Source organism: Ciona intestinalis, unplaced genomic scaffold (genome assembly GCF_000224145.3).
Source record: "Ciona intestinalis unplaced genomic scaffold, KH HT000124.2, whole genome shotgun sequence".
Classification (NCBI taxonomy): Eukaryota; Metazoa; Chordata; class Ascidiacea; order Phlebobranchia; family Cionidae; genus Ciona; species Ciona intestinalis.
The window spans coordinates 263,542-287,623 of NW_004190446.2; the positions used below are offsets into that span (position 1 = coordinate 263,542).

General features: G+C 37.0%; 4 protein-coding genes across 9 annotated transcripts; 1 reads left to right on the forward strand and 3 right to left on the reverse strand.

Annotated features, from left to right (window-relative positions):
* Positions 1 to 948: 948 nt before the first annotated feature.
* LOC100182165 lies at positions 949 to 8,883 on the reverse strand. 5 transcript variants are annotated; one of them, XM_026838890.1, is made up of 8 exons: positions 5,513 to 5,532; positions 3,781 to 3,879; positions 3,058 to 3,168; positions 2,658 to 2,750; positions 2,189 to 2,416; positions 1,851 to 1,951; positions 1,457 to 1,574; positions 949 to 1,234 (listed from the first exon to the last, which is right to left on the reverse strand). In XM_026838890.1, the coding sequence occupies exons 2-8, from the start codon at positions 3,857 to 3,859 to the stop codon at positions 1,224 to 1,226; spliced, it is 741 nt and encodes a 246-aa protein (XP_026694691.1). In that variant the 5' UTR covers positions 3,860 to 3,879; positions 5,513 to 5,532; the 3' UTR covers positions 949 to 1,223. The 5 variants fall into 5 exon arrangements, with proteins under 5 accessions (XP_026694691.1, XP_026694690.1, XP_026694693.1 ...); XM_026838889.1 differs by lacking the exon at positions 5,513 to 5,532 and adding an exon at positions 4,311 to 4,334; XM_026838892.1 differs by lacking the exon at positions 5,513 to 5,532 and adding an exon at positions 8,791 to 8,883 and having other exon boundaries at positions 977 to 1,234; positions 3,067 to 3,168.
* LOC100179030 (zinc transporter ZIP2-like) lies at positions 8,277 to 11,190 on the forward strand. Its single transcript, XM_002122780.3, has 6 exons — positions 8,277 to 8,425; positions 8,802 to 8,889; positions 9,279 to 9,435; positions 9,496 to 9,910; positions 10,165 to 10,300; positions 10,799 to 11,190. Exons 1-6 carry the CDS (start codon positions 8,319 to 8,321, stop codon positions 10,955 to 10,957), a joined length of 1,062 nt encoding a protein of 353 aa, XP_002122816.1. The 5' UTR covers positions 8,277 to 8,318; the 3' UTR covers positions 10,958 to 11,190.
* Positions 11,191 to 11,366: 176 nt separating this feature from the next.
* On the reverse strand, positions 11,367 to 19,940 carry LOC100179831 (PR domain zinc finger protein 10). The gene is made up of 20 exons (XM_002128321.5): positions 19,851 to 19,940; positions 19,403 to 19,532; positions 18,785 to 18,909; positions 18,460 to 18,516; positions 18,116 to 18,259; positions 17,829 to 17,923; positions 17,441 to 17,570; positions 17,050 to 17,118; positions 16,638 to 16,768; positions 16,103 to 16,263; positions 15,521 to 15,663; positions 14,783 to 14,975; positions 14,216 to 14,352; positions 13,863 to 13,977; positions 13,442 to 13,518; positions 13,172 to 13,306; positions 12,886 to 12,975; positions 12,542 to 12,687; positions 12,164 to 12,296; positions 11,367 to 11,989 (listed from the first exon to the last, which is right to left on the reverse strand). The coding sequence occupies exons 2-20, from the start codon at positions 19,530 to 19,532 to the stop codon at positions 11,882 to 11,884; spliced, it is 2,319 nt and encodes a 772-aa protein (XP_002128357.1). The 5' UTR covers positions 19,851 to 19,940; the 3' UTR covers positions 11,367 to 11,881.
* Positions 19,937 to 24,036, reverse strand: nfyb (transcription factor protein). Of its 2 annotated transcripts, NM_001100132.1 has the most exon segments (6): positions 19,937 to 21,329; positions 22,010 to 22,128; positions 22,419 to 22,565; positions 22,915 to 23,112; positions 23,475 to 23,577; positions 23,899 to 24,021. In NM_001100132.1, coding segments are annotated over 5 exon segments (555 nt in total). In that variant the 5' UTR covers positions 23,970 to 24,021; the 3' UTR covers positions 19,937 to 21,329; positions 22,010 to 22,092.
* Between the last annotated feature and the right edge of the window lie 46 nt (positions 24,037 to 24,082).

Sequence of the window (24,082 nt, forward strand, 5' to 3'; positions counted from 1 at the left end):
GCCGTCCGAATGACTAGGATTTAGACCAGAGTTGGCCCATTGACCCACCCATGTTCATCGTACAAACCATATTTAGCGCATCCCTATATTTAATATCGGATCGTATATACCGTATATACAGTAGGGGGGAGATGGGACACCGTTAGCACATAATGTCCAAATATCCTGATCGTGTTTTAAACAAATAACAGCGGTCTATGGGAGTCGTGAGGAAGCGGTTTTATAACTCTTGGAATGTTTTTTGTTTACTACCAAATGGGACGAGAAAATTGAATGAAAAGGTGTCCCATCTTTCCCCACCCTATACTATATCAATAAATAGTGGGGAAAACAGGCTCGGATTTGGGGCAAAGATTATAAATGGCTTCTTTATACAGCAGTGTTATATTAGACCTCCTTTCACGTCGGTTAATCATCGGAAGCAATCTTCGCTTTTGAAGCCAAGTGTGACAAAACAATGGGTATTATGAGCAAGTAGATTATTAAATTCCGGGGCTGGGAGTGTGCGGTTAAAGTTGCACTTTTACGCTCGACTTACGGTAACAGGAAATTAACGCTGCGTTTTAATAAACCTACAACATAGATATCATAAACATGGGAACAAATTGCCCGCTGTGCAACCATGCGTGTCAAAAATAAAATTACTTTTCAACCGAAGTTAGCTTCTGTATAAATGCTGCTTAAACCAATACTAAAAAAATATCTGGGCTGAACAACGCTTGGTTTAAAATGTAGATATTTCTCCGTATGGTTTGACACCCGTCTTGTAGCGTACTCCGGTCCCATAAAACGTACTGTTTCTGTTCTGATACCTGGGTTGGAGTAATAGCCGTGTTTTGCCCAAGAACACTTATACGGCCACATTGGTAGCCACAACGAGCATCGAACCCAGTAACATTTTGTTACAGTCAGGTCGCTTAAGTCATGGCGCTGTTATTAAATTTGTGTGGTTTTGGTATAATTGAAATGTAACATATAGCACAGCGCGGATATTTATATTCTATTTAATTAATTACATCAATGCGGGTAAGCATGCATCGTTAGATGACGTCACGTTGCATATGACGCTACATACACCATGACGTCACAGAATATGACGTCACGATTAAAAGTAGAACAGTTGACGTTGTAGCAGCGAAAAACGTACATAGAAAAAAGCGGTATCTTAATTGTGACGTAACAATAATTACGTAGTCGAACAATCACTTCGTTCCAGAAGCTTGTTATCTCGTCCCTGTGACGTCATAATAATCACCGTTATTCGAGGTCAAGTCAGAAAATTTTTAACTTTTTACGGGGTATAAGACAAAGGGGTTTATTGCTTGTTTTGGTCAGTTTTAGCAAGACTTTATATTAACAATTTATATTCACCAATGGTATATCTCTATAGCAGCACGAAATGTTATGTATGACTATGATAACACAAGGAAATGAGAATACGGGGGTTGTAACTTACATGTGAAACTGGCCGACATCTTTTGTTCATGCGTGGTTGGTGTGAGCATCCTTACAGAGTCCCCGCTTATAGTAATGAACTTGCCAGGTTCCATAACAGATTCAAAGGCGGCGAAACCCTGTATGGAAATATTAATATAAATTAACTTGGTATATCTTGAAAGAACCGACGTTTCGTCTGTCTAATCTGCATAAAGTTTCTTATTATATTTGATTTCTGCATTAAAATAAACGCTCGTATATAGCTAAAGCGGTCGGCTTTACAGATATTTTGTTATGAAATGGCATTAAGGGTTTTAGAATAACTTATTACGCATAAACGGTGATATAGTTTATGGTGACGTCATTTTAACAGTTAATACATTACGTAACAATAAGCATTATGACGTATTTACGGCAATGAATTTGTCTTGTCTTGTGTAGAAACTCGAAACGTTGTGAAAAGAACCGAGCGCTCCATTGATGTGATGGGCACTGACAATCAATAGACGTGTGCCTGGTATGACGTAATAATCATATTGTTAAAGAATAAACGTGCCATTAAAATAAATTTGACAGTGAACATGGAGTGAAGCCACCATTTACGATGTGCAACACCCGTGAATTAAACCCCTTGGTTTCCCACCCCGAGGACAAACATTGAAAGTATCATATAACTTGACAATAAGCATAATATGTAAGCTGTGCTATTTACCCAATATACCAAATAAACAACTGTACACAACACCCTTACCTTGTACGACGACATAGCGACCTGAAAACCTCCTTGAAAGAAACGACACGGCACCAGGCCTGTTGATCATTCCCCCTCCTAGCACTTCAAAGTATTGTCCATGATTTGTGGGGGTTGGTGTTGCAACGAGACGAGAGTTTTCACCAGCAGATAAGTAGATTGTGCTGTTGGTTCTTGGACTGAACTTGAAAGGACCGCTGATACTACTAGTGAAAGCTGGTGGACGGGCTGGAAAATTAAGATGTTAGTCACCCATAAAGTTACATACGTAGTAACTCATAAGCGGGCATGAGGTGTATGGAATATAACGCCCGTGTTATAACGATACATTTTATTGCTTTGACACGCGAAAACTAATAAGTTACATTCATCTACAAAGTTACATACGCGTGCAAGAGGTGTATGAAACAGAAGTAGAGTTGCAAACCCGTTTGCAAATATCGACAAACCAAGTATATACAGTACTTACGCAAACACTTTCCCCCGCTCTGGTCGAACTTAGCCATCCTGTTCGAATGGTAAGCTACGCATGTGTTGATGGAAGCCCCTTGTAAGTAGTAACCTGTGTATGTAATGTATTAGGGTGGGGAACAAGGGGTTTAATACATGGTGTTGTACACCATACATAGTGCCATGGTGGCTCCGTATACCTCATGCTCCCTGTGTCATAAATATAACATGGGTGTATTCTTATACACCAGATACGTACGGTGCATACTTCATGCTCATTGTTGAGTAAAACATACTTTATATGACAGAATAGTACTCGCGTGTGGGCGTTAAAGAGCCATAATAAATACTAACCGACTCCTCCATTAAAGTTACACTAAATATCACACCGTTTGGTGTAAATATAAGATTTCTATTACCTTCATTACACTTGAAGTGACACACAGCTCCGAGTTCGCTCGATTTTCTTGTGAAGTTGCACCATTTCTGACCGTGGAGTGGAGTCTTTTGTGGCACACAATCAGGCATATCTGCAGGAAATAAACGAAAAACCTGTTTATCCTCGTAGTGCGCGGCAACGACAGCCGTTATAACACATGTGTTTTGTACGTAGACACATACGCTCACAACAATGGTAGCAGCGTCGTGCATCGAATAAGGTAGCAACTGATTAGTTAATAAAACGTTTCCGCTAACGTATAGCTTATTTTAAAAGTGTAAAACTAATTAAAACAAATTACTTTTTTAATAGAAATGGAGTTCGTATAAAGTAGCTACGTTTGTGTGACGACGGTATGTGTCTACGTTTATGCCCGTCTGTTCAATACGTTTACGATAATGTTTAAGACAGGACACAACAACTCATAATACGCGAGGTGTATAATGGTCTCACATTTACCCCCGCGTAGCGAGGCAATGATAGCGGTTACAATACAAATGTTCTATTTCATACTATACACATCGGCCTGCTTACGGGTTACTGCATATGTAACTTTGTGGGTGGTTACATTTATATATGGCTGATAATTTAGACAGCCCATTAGTAACCACTGGGTTGGAGCAATTGTTGTTAAGTATCTTGCCCATACATCCATACTGGTATGAACATCAGGTATTTAAAACCATAAACACACAGCACTCACCCCCATGCATATAAAACCATTGCTGACTCGGATGTATGAAGGCGAGGACAAGGAAGATTCCAACGTTTAGAAAATGCATTTAAACCGCTAGCAATGTTACTGTGGATACAAAATGCAAGTGAATATAAATAAATGTAACTTATTTATTTATCGTGTTAAAGAGACCTGTGTTATAACACGGGTGTTCTGTTTCATGCACCTCGAGTGAGCTTACAAGTTACCAACATTATTTTCAAAATTTAGTACGACAATAATTGAGAAAAACAATAACGTATTTTATATGCGTGAAGTATCATAATAGCTTTTATCTTAAGCGGCTATATGGTAATTGTGTTTAAGTAAAGTCTATTAAAATCTTATATAAGTCCTATATACAATAAACATTGTAAACAACACAAACTTGATAAAGGTATATAGCGTATAATACACACACTTATCTGGCTAACCTATTTGATGTAAATGCAAACTAATAACTACCATTTATAAACTTAACTACCATGTAATTACTGGTTTATTATTTAAAACCTTACCAAACGTTTCAGCGCAAATTTAGACGGCTAATGCGACCCTATACTTTATATGCGTTAAGGCGCAATATGAGCGCAAACAAGATTTAAATTGCCGTGAGGCGACTTGCGGTAAAACTAAAAATAAACTGTATACAACACACACATACACAGGTGGAAGAATTTAGTTAGAACACATACAAAACAAAATAGCTGTGTTATGGTAGGTACAGAAGGGTAGGGAAGATGGGACACCTTATCATTCCATTTTCCTGTCGCATTTGGTAGTAAACAAAGAACATTTAAATAATTATAAAACCGTATCCTACTCACGACTCCCATAGAATGTCGTTAATTGTTTAAAACACGATCAGGCTATTTGGATATTATGTGTTAAAGGTGTCTCATCTTTCCCACAGTAGTACTATAGAATATATATGTAATATTATAATTACTATTGCAACGTATACAGCGGCCCATACAATGTAAGCTACATTAAAGAAACATCATCGCTTTCCATATTTGTTAATCTTACAATTAACAACATACTCTAGATTTAAGTTGTCCCATATTACCCCAAAATTCGACAGTTACCGCTAATTCAAACATCATGTTATCCGCTCGACTAAGTATCGACGTTAGTTTTAAACTAACCCGCTTTAAAGTTTTTAACGACAGCTGCTTTGCTGCTATAATTCATTCCTATTGATTGTTTTAATTTATTTAATCTTTACTACAGTATAATAAAAACAGATTTTTTTGTTGCTTCCCTCTTAGTTGTTTTGTATTATTACTTTCTAGGCTACTGTGCAGGACAAATCTAATATTCGCGCTGTTAAAGTATGTGTTAAGGTATATTGCCGTGGGCAAGTCAGGGGGAATTTAAATACAAATTATATACACAGCATGCTGTAGTTTTTAAGCTGCTTGGTATAAAATATCCCATTCACCACTGGCTATAAGCTCGTCGCATTGTTTATTAAACAAACACACACCTGCGCCGAATGTTGTTCGGTGCGCATATATTTTTTCACAGACAAAGAATTATCTACGCCAACTTGCGCGTATCAACGCTGGGCGTATATACTTATTTGTTCTTTTTACACCAAGGTGAGTTACGCGATTATCTAAATTCCACGTTTAAAATCACAAACAGAGAAATATTCACACCCAGCGTTGTTTTGCGTAGATATTTCTTTGACAAAGCAAAACTACAAAATACTCACAGATTTTCGTCGAGTACATAATACGTTGAGTTTATTTCTCAACCAGGATTTAAAATTGATTTTTTTAAACCTGGATATTAAACTTTGATAAGCGACGCATAGACACAATACGGATTATTATCAACAATGGCCAATTATTTAGATATAATTGGAAATTTAGAAACATTTGTAAAACGCGCGCAAAACTTTATGCGCCAATAAAGTTGGGGTAAGATGGTACAAGTTTTCATTATCACTTTCGTCCAGTTTGGTAGAATATTTGTAGAATCATTTAACCGTATCCTTACGACTCTAAACACAAATATAAAACATTAGATATTATGTGCTAACGCTGTCCGTCCCATAGTAGTACAGGCCAATTTTAAATATGCCGAAAATGTTTGTAAATATAACGTTTTCTGTAGTTTCGATAACATTGAGTAATTGATAAATTAACCTAAAAACCTTGCCTTGTAAACAATGGGAAGTTTACATGTGTCGCGTGGCTGCTATTTTATATGAAACCCGCCGAAAACAATTCAAATTTTCAGTTTATAATGCCAATTGTTACGACATAGACAACATTCTTGTGATAATGGATGATTGTTCACTCATGTTATCGATCAAATATGACGTCATAACCAGTATTGTATAAACACAAGTAATTCCCGATGAATCTCGTGATGCCCGAGGCTTCGATGAGAAGAATATCTTCTCAGGTGTTAGACGCGTTTAACCTTTAACAAAACGAAACATTCTGCGCTGCTGTTGTTGCAAGCACGGTATGATATTGTATTATAAATATTTTTGAAACTGATCTCCTGAAAATATGTATAGCTTGGTATAGTACTGCGGTCATGTGGTTGTGGTTAGATGGAAACCGTTTGCACACAATATCCCACCATGTTTCCGAATCGTGTTTAAACAAATAACATCGGAGTTTTTAAAGTTGTGGGGATACGGTAATTATTTCTGTAAATATTCTTTGTTTACCACCGAATGTGACGACAAGAGAAAACACGAACCATCTTATTCGTACTTTTTATTAACTAACATTTCGTTACACCTACATTGTGAATTAGATAAAGCTCGCCGTATAGCGGCAGAAAAACGATACGTTACTATAAATGTAACGTCCTGTATCAGAGGAGCTGTTTTTCAAATTGTATAAACTTTATATTTTATGTGGTGGGCATGGGAGTGGCAACCGTGGGTAAGTCACTTAAGTCCCATGCACTTAAAGTTACATCAAAGGGGTTTTAACATTGTTTAATAAAGGACTCATAAACCAATTAATTCTTCAAAACCTGTAGGTCAATAGCCGAGGTAATATAGATCAATCTGAACCGTCTTTAAATAAACGGGACTTAATTACCAGTGAGTTAATAAACAAGTCTGACAAGCGAACCCAAAGGTACTCGGTGCAAAATGAGTTCGGCCGCTTATTATGGGACTTTAACTAACAGATCGGCGATCTATATGGTCCAGTGGGAAAGCATCGATTTCTGTAATGTTTCGTCAAGCATTTATTATTAGCTGTAAGGGAAGTTATTTATTAAACCCAAGACGGCCAGCTTTGGTGAGGTTTCATCAGATATTAAACTGGCAGTTGGTATAGCTTGCAGCTTATTGGAAGGCTTGTGTTTTGTAGAAAGCTTATGAAGGTTACAAGATAGATAGGATTATATGTAGGTTAGGATAAGATGAAAACCATGATATTCCATATTTCCTGATTTTTTTAAAAAATTTACCAACGATATTTAAGAATGGTGAGGATACGGGTGAAAAAATCCGTAGATATTCTTTGTTTACTACTATAAGTGGGACGGTAAAGGAGAATAAAAACATAGAACACGCCCACAGGACCACAACCGTAAGGTTTCAACAACCACGCTAATATTTGATGCTTTTCCACAAGTATAGCTTCTACTCTTGCTGGCGAGTTTTAAATGTCGTTTTGTTGCTAATTTCCCTCTCTACGTTGTTTTAATTTATTTGGTCTTCGTTATCCAAAATAATCAAGTTATGTTGTCCCAAAGTAGAACCAGTTTTATTTTATGTTTATAACAATGTTTAATGCGCCGTTTATAGGTTGCACATCATACAAGGTGGTTTCATACACGTCACACTTATAGTGGGGTGGGGGAAGACGGGACACCTTTAGCACATAATATTCAAATACCCTGATCGTGTTTTAAACAATTAACAACGGTTCATGGGAGTCGTGAGGGTACGGTTTTATAATTCTTTGAATGTTATTTATTTACTACCAAATGGGACGATAAAATAGAATGAAACGGTGTCCCATCTTCCCCTAACTTACTATATATCATTTTGGTAAAAAATTAAAGGTAAATGTAACTACAAACCGACGATTCTTCGCTATCGATGTAAAAAATTCTTGACGACCATAAAGCGGCGTCTAAAATACACCTATGTCCGCCGTCCTACGAGAATGCGCTACCGTATGCTACGGCCTTACGACTCTTTAGTGGTGTATTCTGTATTTTTTAACAAAAAATATATATCCCGCTATTCACGCCATCACGCGGTGTTATTCTTGATAACTACCTCATAATAATTCTGCTGAAGTGTTCACTTGTTCTCGGACTCGCTGGTCTTCTCCGGGGAAATACCCCGTGGGTGGTTTTACAACGAGTTATTTTCCGTTAATAAAGTATGCTAGGGAGCTACATACTGTCTTTATAACAACCAGCTCGCCAGACATATAGATATGTAATGTAAGGAGTAGTTAATATGTAGCCACATGGAAAGGGTTTGAACTCGTATCTAATCCTTACATAGAGATTAAAACAATCGTATTAGAATGGATTTGTTGGTAGAAAAACTTGTTCTTTTGCTGTTTTTATTCATACTTGGGTTTGGGGCGGGTATTGGACCTTATCTTCTCAGGAATAGATGTTTGTCTCCAAGGTATGAAGCATTTTGTACACAAAGTGGCATATATGTTGATTTAGTGTGATATTAATACAGAAAAAGTAAAAAAATAGAATTTTATTTTTTTGTATTTATTTCTGTCTTTATAAATCGTGTAAGATCATAATTTATGATATTCTTAAGTTTAGGACAGTTTTGAAAGGTTTGTTTCTACACTTTATAAACAAACCAATTGTTTTATGTAACGTCGCGCCGTCTTGATAATCAAAATATATCTAGTTTAATTGAACAAGTCCTGTATAGGATTATATTATGCGTCGCAGCAGCATTTAAACATGGAAAGTATGTACAAATATTCAAGCAATAATTGTAACTAAAATTGCCAAAACAATAAAACTTACAATTATTTCAGTCGATTTCGAGACTTGATGGTGAGTTCAATGAATTGTTTATCGGCGGGAGTTTTCTTTTCAACTTTCTTCATGCATATGCTGCCTGAGGTGAGTCAACTTTAACATAGTATAGATATGAAAAACACACTTAGTGAAGAGGTTTAAGATATTAGATACAGAGTCAATCTGTATTAGTAAAAAGAATGATAAAATAGTATTGGTATTTTTAAACTTTAAAAGTTGTTCGGTGGAAATTTATAAACCTTCACTGCATACAACATGTTTATATGATACTGAAACGCCAGAGATTTTAACATTCTTATTCCAAATTGTCGTTTTAATGTTTAAAAAATATAACATCTGCTTTTCTGGAAAAACTGATACTTAACTTGTCTATATTTCTTGTTTAAGAGATTTGAGTGCAAAAGAAGAATCTCCACAAAACTGCAAGTACCTTAAAACTTATTAAAACAAACCTGGTGATATATTTCCAACAGGCGCAAGAAGAATTTGCTTCAGTGTTTGGAGAAACTGGTTATCCATTTGCTGAGTTGCTTGTTTCACTTGGTTTCTTCTTCGTGATGTTAATTGAACAGTTTGTTCTTACTTGTTATGATGACAATGCTAAACAAAAGACAACAGAAGGAAACATGAGTAAGATCATAATATCATTATATCTTAGTAAAATTAACCAAAGTCTTTTTTTGCGTTTAGTTGCGAACTCATATGCATCGGCAAACTTTGAGAGCTCAGAAGTTGAAAGATCAACTTTGTCTCAAAATAATCCCAACTACCACACATTAGACCTGGTAAAAGATGAGAATAATGGACGAGATAGAAAAGGTTCAACTCAAACTGAAGTAATTGTATGTGAGGGTGAACAAACTGTTATCAAAGTTGTGAAAGCAAAACCGACCCAAGGACACAGCCATGGACACGCAGATATACCCTCTCATTCTTCAGTTAGAGCTATCATACTTCTATTTGCATTATCAGCACATGCATTATTTGAAGGTTTAGCTATTGGGTTACAAACATCTACAAATGCATTGAGGACCCTGGTTGTGGCTGTGCTTATTCATAAGATGGCTCTTGCATTCAGTTATGGTATCAGTCTCATATCAGACAAGTAAGATACTTTGTAAATATGACATAAATTTTCTCTTGTCTATGTTTTGTATACAATATGGCATAGATTTTGTCATGTAGTAATGTGCTATGGTACACTAGTTTGACAGGGCTAGGGCAAACTTTGGCCTAAAAATCTTAGCTCCCATGGCCTGCCACTCTGTAGGATTACACCCATGTATAATAAAAGAATAAAATGTTACGATTTATAGAATATTTTTTTATTAAATATGGGTCTTACCACTTTGTCCACAGAGCAAACTTAAAGAGCGTTCTCACAGCTTTAACAATATTTTCAATCATGGCACCTATTGGCATTGGGGTTGGGGCCGCCTTGACATCTGCAAAGGAAGGTGACGATGTCATTGAAAAGATCATTGCTATTACACAGGTATAAGTGTTGGTTTGAACCCAGGATCTCTGGATCTACTACCCCGGCCTGCATTCGAACCCAAATCTTTGGTTCTCCCACCCTGGACGAATTCAAACTTAGGATCTCTGGTTTCCCAAATGAAAAACTATCATGAACAGGAACTATTAATTTTTAATGAGCAAGTATCTTTACAACAACGCTTATTCCCGTGACACCTACATTCTTTACCTTACGCAAGCATCACGCGGACGTATATCCTATAAAGTATGGTCCATTGGGAAACGGTAACTTAAAGCACGGACGGATTTAAATAAAACAATTTCCAAAAAACACATTTGAATTGAACGTAAGCTGGCACGAGGTGTGTGAAACAGAACAACCGTGTTATAACGACTGTAGTTGCCCCGCCATGCGAGGATTATGAAAGTTAAATTTATTTATTTAGAAAAACTACACGCATTTTGCTACCAACTAAATACCGCCTAAATTTAAAATTCAAATCCTTTCCTTTGATAGGCTTTTGCGTCCGGGACGTTTGTTTACGTCATATTCATAGAAATCATACCTCACGAGTTCACTGGGGAGTCGTCGGATCGTAGAATGTCGAAAGTTACATGTATGATGGCTGGCTTCGCGGTGATGGCAAGTTTACAAGCATTACCACATGAAGAATAAAATTTAAGACACCCAATCAGCGCAGATCGGCGATTGAATCAGAAAAACTGAAGCTTCCGTTGAAACTACAGCGTTTTTCACAAGTTCGCGCCAAATGTAAAATACCTTTTCAAGTCAACACATTTGCACCTCATTTTTCGAACTTTCGTCAAAGTGAAAATAGCCGTAAGATGCGTGTCGTGATGTCACTTGTTGTAAAACTACTGTACGCTGAATAAACGATTCCGAGTCGACTCGTCTACTTGTAATCAATAAGGATTATTACGTCATTAATATGCAGTTCCCAAGACGATATTAGTGACGCAACAATCGACGCCTACGTCAATCATTGTGACGTCACAGTTCCGTGTGCAATGTGAAGCCACAGTTTCGAGTGCAAAGTGACGTCACGATGCAATAATTCGGAAACTTTCATTCTAGAACTGTTTTATCAAATGTGACATCACGGATGTGATTGTTACGCAATAATGAGTCAATGACAAAACAATAAATAAAGTTCTGTAGTCAAAACACGTTTAAACATTGTATAAATATATATAGAAGCAGCAAGTATTGCTTAGTTAAGCACAAACGCACACAATATGCATAGCATTACAAGGGTAAAACATTAGAATCAAGTTAAATAGGATTGGGCTTTTAAGTACGGATCTCATCTAAGGCTGTTCCAGAATCACGATAAATACTTAAGTTTACTGGAACATCATTCTGATAGTTGCGAGACACTTTAAACCAAGTTTGCAACAAATTTCTTTGGTTTGGTATCTGAATCAAGTCTGCCCTTATATAAGAACAAGAGGCATAAACGTAAAGGTCCCATATATATATACTGTTGCTGTTTATCGCTTTTGGAAGATTTTTGTTATTGTAACCGAACGGATAAAAAATTCTCATTCATTTAAATTTCTCTATATAGAATAGCACCAGCTAGTGTTCTAATGTTTCTGGTTTTTGTTTATCTGAGGGTATAATGACGTAAGAAGGACAAATCCAGCCATCGGTGGGAGTAGAGAGCTGCGTTAAAGTTGTGGAATGCTGGAAGAAACAACATATAAAATCATTTTTCTAGCGGTTAAATTGGGAGTCGTTACTAAGGAGTCAGTGGCCATATGATCTTGCTGCTTTAGAAAACATTATATGTAGGTTAATGGAATAAACAAAATGCTAATTGAAAAGTTTATTTGTCAGTTTTGAAACAGCGTCACAAACCTGATTTTCAAGGTGATTGTTGTGTAAATAATTGGTTGTGTTTGTTCTGTTAATGTCCATTGTGATGTCATCAACTTGAATGCTCATACTGCTGTGTGATTGGTCGGTTTGAATATCACGTGGGTTCATCAATCTGTTGTTCATATAAAAAAACAATAATTTACAAAATTACATACGTGGTAACTCGTAAGTGGGCACGAGGTGTATGGAACAGAACACCCGTGTTATAACCACTCTGTATTTGCCCTGCCATGCGAGGACAAATAAATTGACATTTATATCAACAGTTGTTTATCTATGCATCTCTGGCAGAGGAGTGAGAGCACTTGTATGTTGGACGGTACCGGGTTCAAAGCTCACGCAGGCACATTAACATACTGGTTATGGTAGTTCCTTGTTTGTCTGTTCATATTATCTCTATGTCGCTCCTCATTCATGGCTTGCAGTAAAAGTTGTTTCCGTCCGCGTTGGTAAGTCATTGGTAGTTGACGCGTGTTGTGTGGCTGTGCGGGGTGGTGGGGCAACTGTGGATTGGTGTAATATGTTTATTCCTGCTTAGACGGGCAACGCCAGTATTTATAACATGGGTGTTCTGTTTTATACATCTCTGCTTACGAGTTACCGAGCATTTAAATTTGTGGTTGATTGAGTTTTGTCAGTGTGTATCAGTGTTTATCATCAAACTGAGAATCCTTCCGTTTCAATATAAACATCCAACCCACCTGGCTGTTCATCACTCGATAGTTTTCGTTCGTGTTTCCATGAATTTCGGTTCCAACTGCATTCTCGAACTCAGACAATATATCGGTTGTCTGTGAACAATGGGTATTGTTACAACATAATACTCAGATGTTAGACTTGTTATTAATAGGGGGTTAATGGGCGGATGCTGGTCTAAATCCAAGGTTCTATCTTCTCTGCTTTGTTTAAATTAATTTGATCTTTTCTATTGTATTCAAACAGATAATGAAAATTAACGTTAAGCTGAATATGTTAATATCTACATACCACGTTGCTTGTGACATCATCAACAGTGTTTGTGATGTATTGGTTGTCATAATCAGTAGGCATGGTAACATTGATGGTGGAAGGAAGGTACTCAGGTTGGGGGGGCGGGGCAGGGAGGCGTGGCATGTGCTGGAGCTGCATGTACGTGTTCATAATATAGTAATTCAACCAGTTATTTTATAAATGTTAATTTTGCACCTAATAGCTATAGTTGACCCTTGGATGACCTAATAGCTATAGTTGACCCTTGGAATTTCTATGTCAACTTACCGGTTGTATTTGTCGACCAACAATATATTGATTCTCTGGCGCCATCGTGCTGTCAACTTGCGCAAGTATATCATGCTCTGTGATGTCATAATGGGAATTATATTAAGAACAAATGAATGAATGTAACTTAATTATCTTGGTGTGGCGGGGCAACAACAGCCGTTATAACACAGATGTTCTGTTCCATACACCTCATGCCCGCTTACAAGTCACCTCGTATTTAACTTATTTATCCTCGTGTGGCGGGTCAACGACAGTGGTTATAACACGGTACACGGGTGCTCTGTTTCATACCTTATCTTTTTGTATATAGTCAAACCCAACCATTGTCCCACAAACCTGTTAAACCACATTTGTACAAGCAATCAAACAATCCATGACATACTGAATACAGTTACAATAAATATAACTACAATCTCACCAAGGTATGAGTTGACGTTATGTATATCCGCATCAGGTTGGTTGTTGAACTCATTATCATTATGTTGGTACGTCGGTATCGTGTCAACTTTATCCACTTTCTTGTTGAAAGGTTTCTATGTAAAAAATGTATAAATGAATGATTTCTATGAGAAAATAGGTGAGGACACACAGCGGGGCACACAGTAATATCTAAGATTTAAGCGACATTTGTAAAAAGAGATGTTTAGATTAAAAAAATTAATTAAAAAATGAAAAAATTGTTTTACACAAAAAAAGGTTATATTAGATGTGTCATGTAACTAAAACACAGGAGTTTCTACCATGAGCAGGATTTGAACCCAAACCCCTCACCTTTTTCTTGCCGACATAATCGCCCACTTTATCAGGATGCTTCACAGTAAGATGGTTCACCATCTTCGCCCTGCCGGAATATTGTGAGGGGCAATACGGGCAATTGACTGGTTGAGTTGTAACAGTGGGCGTCTTCTCTAAACATAATAATACATTGCATTGATACATATAGTGGTTTAAAAAGTGTCATGTTTCTATCAGTACCTAACTACTTATCCATTTATTATTTTAGTTTAAAGATAAAGGAGTCATTTTTTAATTATATTTATATTTTATTGTAAGCGTGAGCTTCCCTATTAACCCAACATTTTATATGCACATTCTATTCTATATGGGTGAGGCATGCCATGGGACCTGGAATTTAGGCCAGAGTTAATCCATTAACTCCAACTCCTAGGTTGTTAGATCCCATAAGTAGCCAGTAGGTTGAAGCAATTTCTGCTAAATGTCTGGTCTAAGAACACATACGTCCACAATAGCATCAGTACCGAGCATTGAACCCGGTATCCTTCGGTTACAACGCAAGCACCTAACCACTGAACCACAACGCTGGATGAAAATACTCACTTATTGCAGGGTCTATTATATTCCCGGCACAGTTTGCCTTCCTAACCTCCCTTAGACCTGGTGGTACTTGTTGGCCGGGGTGATGCTTAAGTATGTGATCCTTCCTCTTGGTTATGGATTGGTAGGATTTGGAACAATAAGGACAAACATAAGCAACTGTTTTCTTCATAATTGGAAGGCGTAACTCTGGAACCTGGGAGTATGTGATGTCATAATGCAACTTATGCAGACACACATGGTGTATTCATACACCTCATGCTCACTGTCAAGTTATAACATGGGTGTCTTCTTATACACCGGACACACATGGTGTATTCATATACCTCATGCTCACTGTCAAGTTATAACATGGGTGTCTTCTTATACACCAAACACACATGGGGTATTCATACACCTCATGCTCACTGTTAAGTTATAACATGGGTGTCTTCTTATACACCAAACACACATGGAGTATTCATACACCTCATGCTCACTGTTAAGTTATAACATGGGTGTCTTCTTATACACCAGACACACATGGTGTATTCATACACCTCATGCTCACTGTCAAGTTATAACATGGGTGTCTTCTTATACACCAGACACACATGGTGTATTCATACACCTCATGCTCACTGTTAAGTTATAACATGGGCGTCTTCTCATACACCAGACACACATGGTGTATTTATACACCTCATGCTCACTGTAGATTTATAACACATGCATCTACCAAACACCATTACCACAACTCACAGCATTAACATTGACTTCTGGATGTCGTTTCAGCAGATGGTTGACCAGCATTCCTCTGCGTTGGAAGCCGACCATACAATGCATGCATTTGTAAAGAAACCTCTGGTAGTCGGTGGGCGAGATCTGCGGTTGAAAAGTTTTGCCTGCGTGGAGTAACGTGTGTATAAGGTGTGTGGTAATAGGCGGGCAACTGCTGTGGTTGAATCCACTTAACATGTTAGGGTGAAAAGTTTGATCGCTTCACAGAACATTTATGTTGGTGTGGGAAAAGAATTGAGAAAACTGTGTATAAAAACACTTATTTCAGCCTGATCTGGTAGAATGAATTATACTCGATAATTGTAACATAAGACTCTTATGTACACATACATATATTTATGCTAATGTATTTCACAAAACATGAATATAGACTCTATAATTAACATGAATATAAGTATGTATATATATATATATATAGGAGTCAATAATTGTCTGTATATATATACTCTACAATTGTACCTCAACACTTGTATATACATACATACACTTATACACCTTTATGCTAATGCATGGCCAAACCTTAACCCCACATATTTAACTTACCAGTTTGCTTTATCTTTCTAACTTTCGCAACCACCCCAGGAGTATGCATGCGTTTGTAATGTTCATGCAACTTATCCTTTCTTTTGAATGGTCGACCACATGTATGGCAGAGGAAGGAAGGAGGGAAATGGGAGGATTGGTGGAGTTTCAATGTATGTTTGCTGTGTGAATGATGGGTTATAGGGGTTGCTACTATGCTGTAGGATTCCTACTGCTAGAATGTAATGGGATCTGAGATTTAGACCCATTACCCCAGCATTCTATTCTATATGGGTGAGGTCCTTGTCAGAGGACCTAGGATTTAGGTCAGAGTTGGTCCATTACCCCAACACCTAAAATACTGTATTATACTATACTACTACATACAAATATACTGTAGTGCTTGCATAATAGAGTATTGCGAGTGCAAAGAGGGCCAATGGAAACAAGAAACTTTATTTATATGGCAGATAAACATAGGAAAATGGCACTCGTGCTCCGGGCACACAGAGGTGATGGGCTGCCACAACACCAACACACAGTCAACCTCACTTACCGACCAAACGACTTTCCGCAGTAATAACAAACATGGCGGTTTTTCACTTTCGTCTTTTCCACCTCCATTATCAACTCAATGGCAGTGTCGAGCACGTCAGGGGGGGCGCTGGCTGGATCGCTGATGGGAGTCTATTGGACATGGACAACATATATATATTGGGGAGGAATGGATTCTATTCAATATGGGTGAGGTTCTACAGTGAAGCAAGCTATGGGATATGGAATTTAGATCAGAGTTACCCATTTACCCCAAACCCAGGGTGTCACCATCTAGACCCCAGTGAAGCAGTTTATAGACACTCGATAATACAAATTCTATTCTCTATTGGTGAGGTTCTATTTGGTTTACTCATTATCATGTTATTCAATGCGTCAAACCAGCATGGTAAGCAATAAAATAATTAACTTACCGGTTGAATATCTCTGCTTTCTTGTGATATGTTCCTCACAGATTCAATGTGGTTTAATACACCTGAGCTCTGTGTGGATGTGAAGTCGTTAGGTTGGTTGTGTAATGGATGGGAACAGTCGTTATAACATGGATGTTTTGTTTCATACAGGTACACGCTCACGCGTCACCACAATTGTAACTTTATTTGCTTTTGACAATTTGGACAACCTATTGGTGGTTTAAAATGGGAGCGGCAACCAGGGCCAGTTATAAAGTTAAGCAGGCACAACACCCGTGTTATAACGACTGTCTTTGCCCTCTTCACTTTATGTTATAACTTTGTAGGTCATAACTTTTTGTATGGCTTACACCATTCAAATGGTGACACACCACTAAAAACAGGACACCACCTTAACAAACTGCCGACTTGTCCTCCCCCAGTTCCTCTTCTTGGGAGGAACGCTCCTTACATCCACTTCTTCTTCATCTCTTATGGGATCGTTGAAAGATGCGCGGATCGACTTGCGAAGTTTACGACCTCTGGATGTTTTATCATTGCTAACTTTTATTGAATAAGAAGACTCTATACATCTATAGTGGCGCCAGTCACGACTTATGCATGTTTTATCTGTGGTTAACATGTTAGATTTACAACATAAACAGACTCTATACTTCTGTTTACACAAAGCAACACAGGAGCTCCCCAGTTTTATAAGTCAGCCATACATGCATAGTACATACAAAACCCTCAAATAAACACAAACCATCTCATAAACACATTGTATTAAATATACAAACCTTAAACTTCTTGCATCGTTATCTTCATGTTGGTTGATGTTTGGTTGCAGGAGAGGCTTGCCGAGGAACTTGGCGTATTTAGGGGCGTACCACACCTGTGGGTGTATGTGGTTAACATCTACAAGTAATACATGTATGGCTAAAACGGGCCCTTTAGATTGCCGGACTCTAGCCACGAGTTTAAGTTTATTTTTTTTGCGAAACATTGAAAAATACAGAACACAAATGCATTAAGTGCATTTAGTGGTATAAATAAATTAGTGGATAAATAAGTTACAAACAATCACCTTGAGTTCTTCCTTTGCTTCTATTTTACGAATAGTTGTGAAATAAACATCTTGCTTCACTAGTTGGGCCACCAAGTTTTGCTCATCCGAGTTTTGAGCAACACGAACCAGGCACATCCAGTTACAAGAATTCTCCTCCCTTGTCTGTGGAAAACAGGGGGTGAACAACACTAAATAAAAGAGCAGGTGCTTATGTTACATAAAACACAGGGGGTAAATAGATCAATCAGAATAGCAAATACACATGCATTGTTAAACAGGGATTAAAGAACTTTGGTTTAAAGAGCAGCTAGATGCCATTATATAAAAAACAGGGAGTAAACCACGCCACATTAAATACTCACATCATAATAAAGATCCGTTTTATCATCAGCTGTATTGACTTCATTTAACCTTGTTGGCTGGAAAATATGAGAATAAATTGCAACTTATGATCAGTAAACAACCTTACTTACTACAAATATCATATAAAAATAAATAGAAACATTATTTAACTGCTGTGAAAAAGCACTTCTGAATGTGCATAAATGAAACTTTTTTTCGCATGGCGGGGACTGGGGGAAGAGTCGTAGAGACAGTCGTTACACTTGGCGGGACACATGGCGTTGTGTTGGACCTCACCCATATAGAATATAATAATAATAAATCATGCAAACAACAAATTCTTACCCCTGGCTTCAACACAAACGATGAAACTTGTTCGGATACCAAAGGTGCGTCAAGCGGCCCAAACTGCGTTCGCGCTCGTATTCGTGTCTTTGCTACAACTCCACAACTGTAGGTCTCTGTCTGGACTGATAATGGTGGGAATAGAATGTTTGTATGGGGTATTATGTACTGCTATGTTAAAGGTGTTAGCATGGAGTTTATATTATTGAGTGTTTGTAAACTGCCCCAGTTGAGTTTTACCCCAGTTGAGTTTTATCTCCTTAGCGCACAAGGACATTTTCAACTTTGGCAGTTCTATTTACAACAGGTAAAAGTAAAACTGTTAAAAATTTCAATAATATTGCTAAATGAACATCCCATTAAAGCTGGTGCACTCTGTAAGATTGTTTGAGTGCATTCACATTCAGTACATCCAGTAGAACCACTGATTTACACACAATACAATATACGCCCATTATTGTGGAACGTGGATCCTACCTGAATATTATTTTAAGTTTTGCCCAAAGTTATTTAAACCTGGATACGCAGATTAATTTATTCCAACTTGTTACTATTTACTAATTTTTATCAATTGATTATTATTCAGTCAACTCCTGACATCACACACGATGCACTTACCAACACTAAGGATATCAGGCAGGGTTGATCTCGCTTTGCTTTGGAACTTTTTATCTTTAATCGCAAAAACTTCAAGTTCTTCGTCCTCCGAGAAATCTTCCTCCACGATGACAAGGTTTCCTCCATCCATCTGGAACAATGGGGCATTATGATGTTACAATGGGATAACAATGAACATGAGCGTAATGTTAGGATTGTACGGGAGACCTTTCGTTCCAGATTTTACTAAAAATTTTAATATTGCAATCACCTATATGTGCTACAACAATGTGAATAAACAGTAGGTTAGTTGGTCAGCTTGTATAAATTAATACAAAACATTTTATTTTCTATGTTCATTTATACATTAATGGCTTTCTCTTTATCCTAGTGCTCTTTGTCCAAAGCATAAGATTCAGAGTTGGTTGTAATAAATGTAAACAGTAAATACACAGATAAACTAACTTACCTTAAATTCAGTGATGCACACTCTCGAGTCTATGACATTGCTTTCAAATTAAATCCAACCAATAAAACTAAAAGTGGTAACAAAACTTCTGTAAAAAGAGATGATACAAATTACAAAATTGCATTTCAATACGTAAGTGATTTAATTAAAATGCCACACAAATGAGGTTATTCAATTTAGTTAGTTGTTAAGTTTGACTGCCATTTTCCTGCCACACGAGGATAAATAAGTGTCATTCATAAACCCCTAAGCATATTGTAGATGAAACAGCCTTTTAAGCTTTAACTTGCCAAGCAAAGTTAAACAATGGTTCAGGTAATATACATCATAGGACATAATATATTAAATTTAAAATGTGGTTTATTCAAATTTAGTTGGGATGCATTGCAAATGCACATGACTGTCGTTGGCCCGCCACACGAGGTTAAAATAGTGTCATTCACTCAACTTCTTAGATAGCCTAAGTTGAGATTATAAAATCTGGCACCTTATGAACTGCCTGCCACCAGTGCTAGACAAAGTTCAAATATGATGATTGATGATCATAATTCATAAAGGTAAATACAGTGAATAATAATTAGTACTGTTTAGATGTACATGATTTTAATACACTTCATTTTGTAGCAATTCACACAAGAGGCAGATAATGTATTTTTTCCAATATATATCTTATCGTACACTATTCATTGGACTTCCTTTTTGTTCGTTGCGTATTCTGCGGCATCTGATCAGGTTCAATTACTTCATGCTTAAAGTGAGTCCTTTCATGTCTCTTACAGTTCCCGAGCACAGAGAAAGCTTTATCACAAACCACGCATTGGAATGGCTTCTCCCCAGTATGAGACCTCATGTGTATTTTTAGGTCGTTTAAGATCCCGAATGCCTTCCCACAAACAGAACAAGCATGAGGTTTATCCTTAGAATGTATAGTTCGGTGTCTTACAAGCCCAACTCTTTGTTTAAAAGTCTTCCCACACACCTCACAACTGTATGGGGTTTCCAATGTATGGACTCGCATGTGTCTTTTATGATGATCAGATCTGCGGAACCATTTATCGCATACATTACACGTGAACATCCTGGGATGTGTATGGGTCTTTTGGTGAACCTTCACGTAACATTCCTTTGTAAAAAATCGCTCACATTTATCGCAGGAAAACCTTCTTTCTGAAGATGGAGCCATTTTTCTGTGTAAGAATCAACAACTATTGCAGTTTCTGTTGATTGTTGAATGTTAGTTTGATAGTTAATTCAGTGATGCGGTTAAATTTCTGATAAAACCAAATCAGTTAAAATGTTTTTCTTCCATTCTTCCATGTACAGCAACTTGACGCATAACTTGACATAGCATTGGAGACTTCAATATGGTGTTTCACAGTTTATCAATAAGATTCAGCATCTTTTTTTATGAAATATATGATAATAAGAATCCAGAGTAGGTTTCAAAACCTTTTTAACTTTATACCCCTAGCCTTAACTCTGTAAAATACAAAAACATAAAAAGATTAAACAGTTGAAACTGTGAAATATCCACAAGATTGGTCATATATAATATATGACATAAAGAAAGCTTTTGCTAACAATGTAATCAACTAAATTAATATATTGGGCCAACTCTGGCATACATCAACCGCTTATATACAATGAAAATAATGTTTTGTTGCTATAAAACCAAATATACTAAAACAAGTTTATCGATGTGGGCAGTGGTAAATAAAAAGCAATAATATAATCAATTATGATAATTCTAAACTTAACACAGAATCATACATGCGGCTTGTTCAAATTGATAATGGGATGGTATTAAGCTAATGTCAGCCATTTTAAAAAATCCTTTGCCCATTCGCCTCCTTAATAGTCAACGTCAACTTAATTCTATCATGTGGGATTAAAAATAACTTGTTGCATTTTGACAATACATAACTAATCCTAACAGCTTACATGTTGGTTACAATTCACAGTGTATTCTTAAACAAGGGTCACATTTGCAATTGTGACATCAGTATGATGTCATAAAAAGGATCAACAAATTGATGATGTCATAATGTTGATTCTCAACCAATTCTATTAAGTTTGGTGAGCCTGGAAGTTCAATAACCAGTGTTGACCACCAATTGTTATAAATGCACCAGTGTTTCCAGGTAAATACTTGATCATACTTTCAATGTTTCCCAATTTTAACTGAGTTATCTTCAGTGTTGCCCACTACAGCTCCACCAGTGTTTCCAGGTAAAAGTTGAGATTAGGAAAACTGAAGAGATTCTTCGAGACTGGAAGCCTAGAAGGTGGGAAGTTTTAAATGTGATGGTCACTTCAAGTTTTATGAGGAAATTTTTCCAATAAATAGGTTGGATTATAAGAAAACCTACATTACCAAATAACATGAACAGAACTTTCACACCGGCAACAGAATACAAAAAAAATGTTTATAAACAAACACGTAACAGCAAGAAACACACAATACCAACAAAAGTACTAAAGAAAAACAAAAAGCAAGAACACAGCAAACATTGCACAGTAGCAGCAACCAACAAGAACAAAAAACCATGAACACAACAATAACTTTACCTCGCCAGAGAAGACAGTTGTAGTCGTTCCAGCAGCCAACATCTCAGCAAAATGTTCTTGTCCAAAATGGTCGTCTAAATCACCATCTGTTGGGTCATGAGCTTCAATGAAACTCATTTCGGCCGCTGATTTCTCTACTTTCACTGACTGTGTAAACAATATAATGTTGTATATTGCTATCAAGTGGTATTGAGATTCTATTCTATATGAGTTACCATCTAGACCCCACTGAAGCAGTTTTAAACATATAATAAATAATAATAGAGATTCTATTCTATAAGGGTGAGGTCTTCAGTAAGGCACACCTGAGACCTGGGATGTAGGTCTATTACCCCAACACCCAGAGTACTACCATCTAGACCCCAATGAGGCAGTTTATAGACACTCTATAACAGAAATTCTATCTTGAGGGACCTGGGCATTAAAGCAAAATATAGACATACAATACCAGTATCTGCATTCCGACTCACTATTTAAAACACAATATTGAACTTACATCTCTGTACTTTTGAAGGAAAACTTTCAGTGGTTCCAGGTAAGGATCAAATCCCAGTGTTGCCATGGCAAACAACAAATCCTCTCCATTAATTGTTTTACGTTTTTCCTGAGCGCATCTTTCAGAAGCCTCCGATGTTATGAAGCTGATGAATTCAGAAACACATTCTTGCACGCATTCCTTCGCGTCCTTTGCTATCTAAAGATTATAACCATATTGTTAAGGACTGCGAATATTGCATTCACCACATCCAGCAATGAGGTTCCCCATGTTTGACAACTATGAGGGTAACTATATTTTAACAATGTAACCCCAGATCTTACCCTGCTGTTAGGTGTCTATACAAACAAACAGAGCCAAAGTATATTGCATTCACCAAATTAATCAATGAGGTTCCCTATGTTTTGGTACACAAATAAATACCAAAAAAGCTTTTTATATACCAAGTCATAAAGTGTTTTGTTCAATAGTCTGTACAAATGACTTATAAACACAACAATCTATCAAGTACAGAGTTCCACAATACAAATAAACAAACGATCAAAACCAAACCAACCAACCTTGCCATTGCTTGGCACAGCATTCTTCATAATACGAGCCACGTTAGCTATTGGTAAATAAATATCTTGTTCACGAAATTGTCCTTTTTGTTCATTGCTTGGCCTGTTAGGTGAATATGGCTTTTTAATTAAGTTTAAAATGTAATTAAATAAGTCTGCAGATTAATACAGAAGTGACAAGAACTCACCCACTGTTAAATTAATTGGCGGCACTAGTAAAGAATCATTCAGTACATAGTAGAATATGCTGGTGGAAAGTGTTGGAGGTTTGTGGGTATGGGGGTTAGTAGTTGGTAAATAAGGTGGGGGGGAGATTCTTCACTAGCACCCAATTGGTATTGACCAAATTATGGTTTAAACTTATTCAAATCAAGTGTACTCTGCACACCATTAAAAGTAAGATTTTATAATGGGAGATTTTCACCTTTGTTCCGCCACTTCTTCTTCTTGATCTTCAAGTTGCAAGAAATCAGCTGCGAAAGAAGCGTTGTCCATTTTCGGTGGTAATAAGAATCACACAAAATGCAAAGGAAACTAAAGCCAGGCAACGAATATATACCTTTAAATTTCAATACATATTCGGTTTGTAATAGTGCGTATAAATGTTT

What these genes read in the sequence shown, in the direction of transcription:
- LOC100179831 (XM_002128321.5), bottom strand. Translation starts at nt 19,532, where the DNA reads ATGGATGGAGGAAACCTTGTCATCGTGGAGGAAGATTTCTCGGAGGAC. An exon ending in GCCTGATATCCTTAGTGTTG is followed by an intron (nt 18,910 to 19,402) that starts GTAAGTGCATCG and finishes CACCATTATCAG; the next exon opens with TCCAGACAGAGACCTACAGT. An exon ending in TATAATAGACCCTGCAATAA is followed by an intron (nt 14,353 to 14,782) that starts GTGAGTATTTTC and finishes TATTATGTTTAG; the next exon opens with AGAAGACGCCCACTGTTACA.
- LOC100182165 (XM_026838890.1), bottom strand. Translation starts at nt 3,859, where the DNA reads ATGCATTTTCTAAACGTTGGAATCTTCCTTGTCCTCGCCTTCATACAT. An exon ending in ATGGTTTTATATGCATGGGG is followed by an intron (nt 3,169 to 3,780) that starts GTGAGTGCTGTG and finishes TATTTCCTGCAG; the next exon opens with ATATGCCTGATTGTGTGCCA. An exon ending in GAGCGGGGGAAAGTGTTTGC is followed by an intron (nt 2,417 to 2,657) that starts GTAAGTACTGTA and finishes TTAATTTTCCAG; the next exon opens with CCCGTCCACCAGCTTTCACT.
- LOC100179030 (XM_002122780.3), top strand. Translation starts at nt 8,319, where the DNA reads ATGGATTTGTTGGTAGAAAAACTTGTTCTTTTGCTGTTTTTATTCATA. An exon ending in GACAACAGAAGGAAACATGA is followed by an intron (nt 9,436 to 9,495) that starts GTAAGATCATAA and finishes TTTTGCGTTTAG; the next exon opens with TTGCGAACTCATATGCATCG. An exon ending in AGATCATTGCTATTACACAG is followed by an intron (nt 10,301 to 10,798) that starts GTATAAGTGTTG and finishes TTCCTTTGATAG; the next exon opens with GCTTTTGCGTCCGGGACGTT.
- nfyb (XM_009863358.3), bottom strand. Translation starts at nt 23,969, where the DNA reads ATGGACAACGCTTCTTTCGCAGCTGATTTCTTGCAACTTGAAGATCAA. An exon ending in CTGTGCCAAGCAATGGCAAG is followed by an intron (nt 23,113 to 23,474) that starts GTTGGTTGGTTT and finishes TATAATCTTTAG; the next exon opens with ATAGCAAAGGACGCGAAGGA. An exon ending in CAACTGTCTTCTCTGGCGAG is followed by an intron (nt 22,129 to 22,418) that starts GTAAAGTTATTG and finishes CCCACCTTCTAG; the next exon opens with GCTTCCAGTCTCGAAGAATC.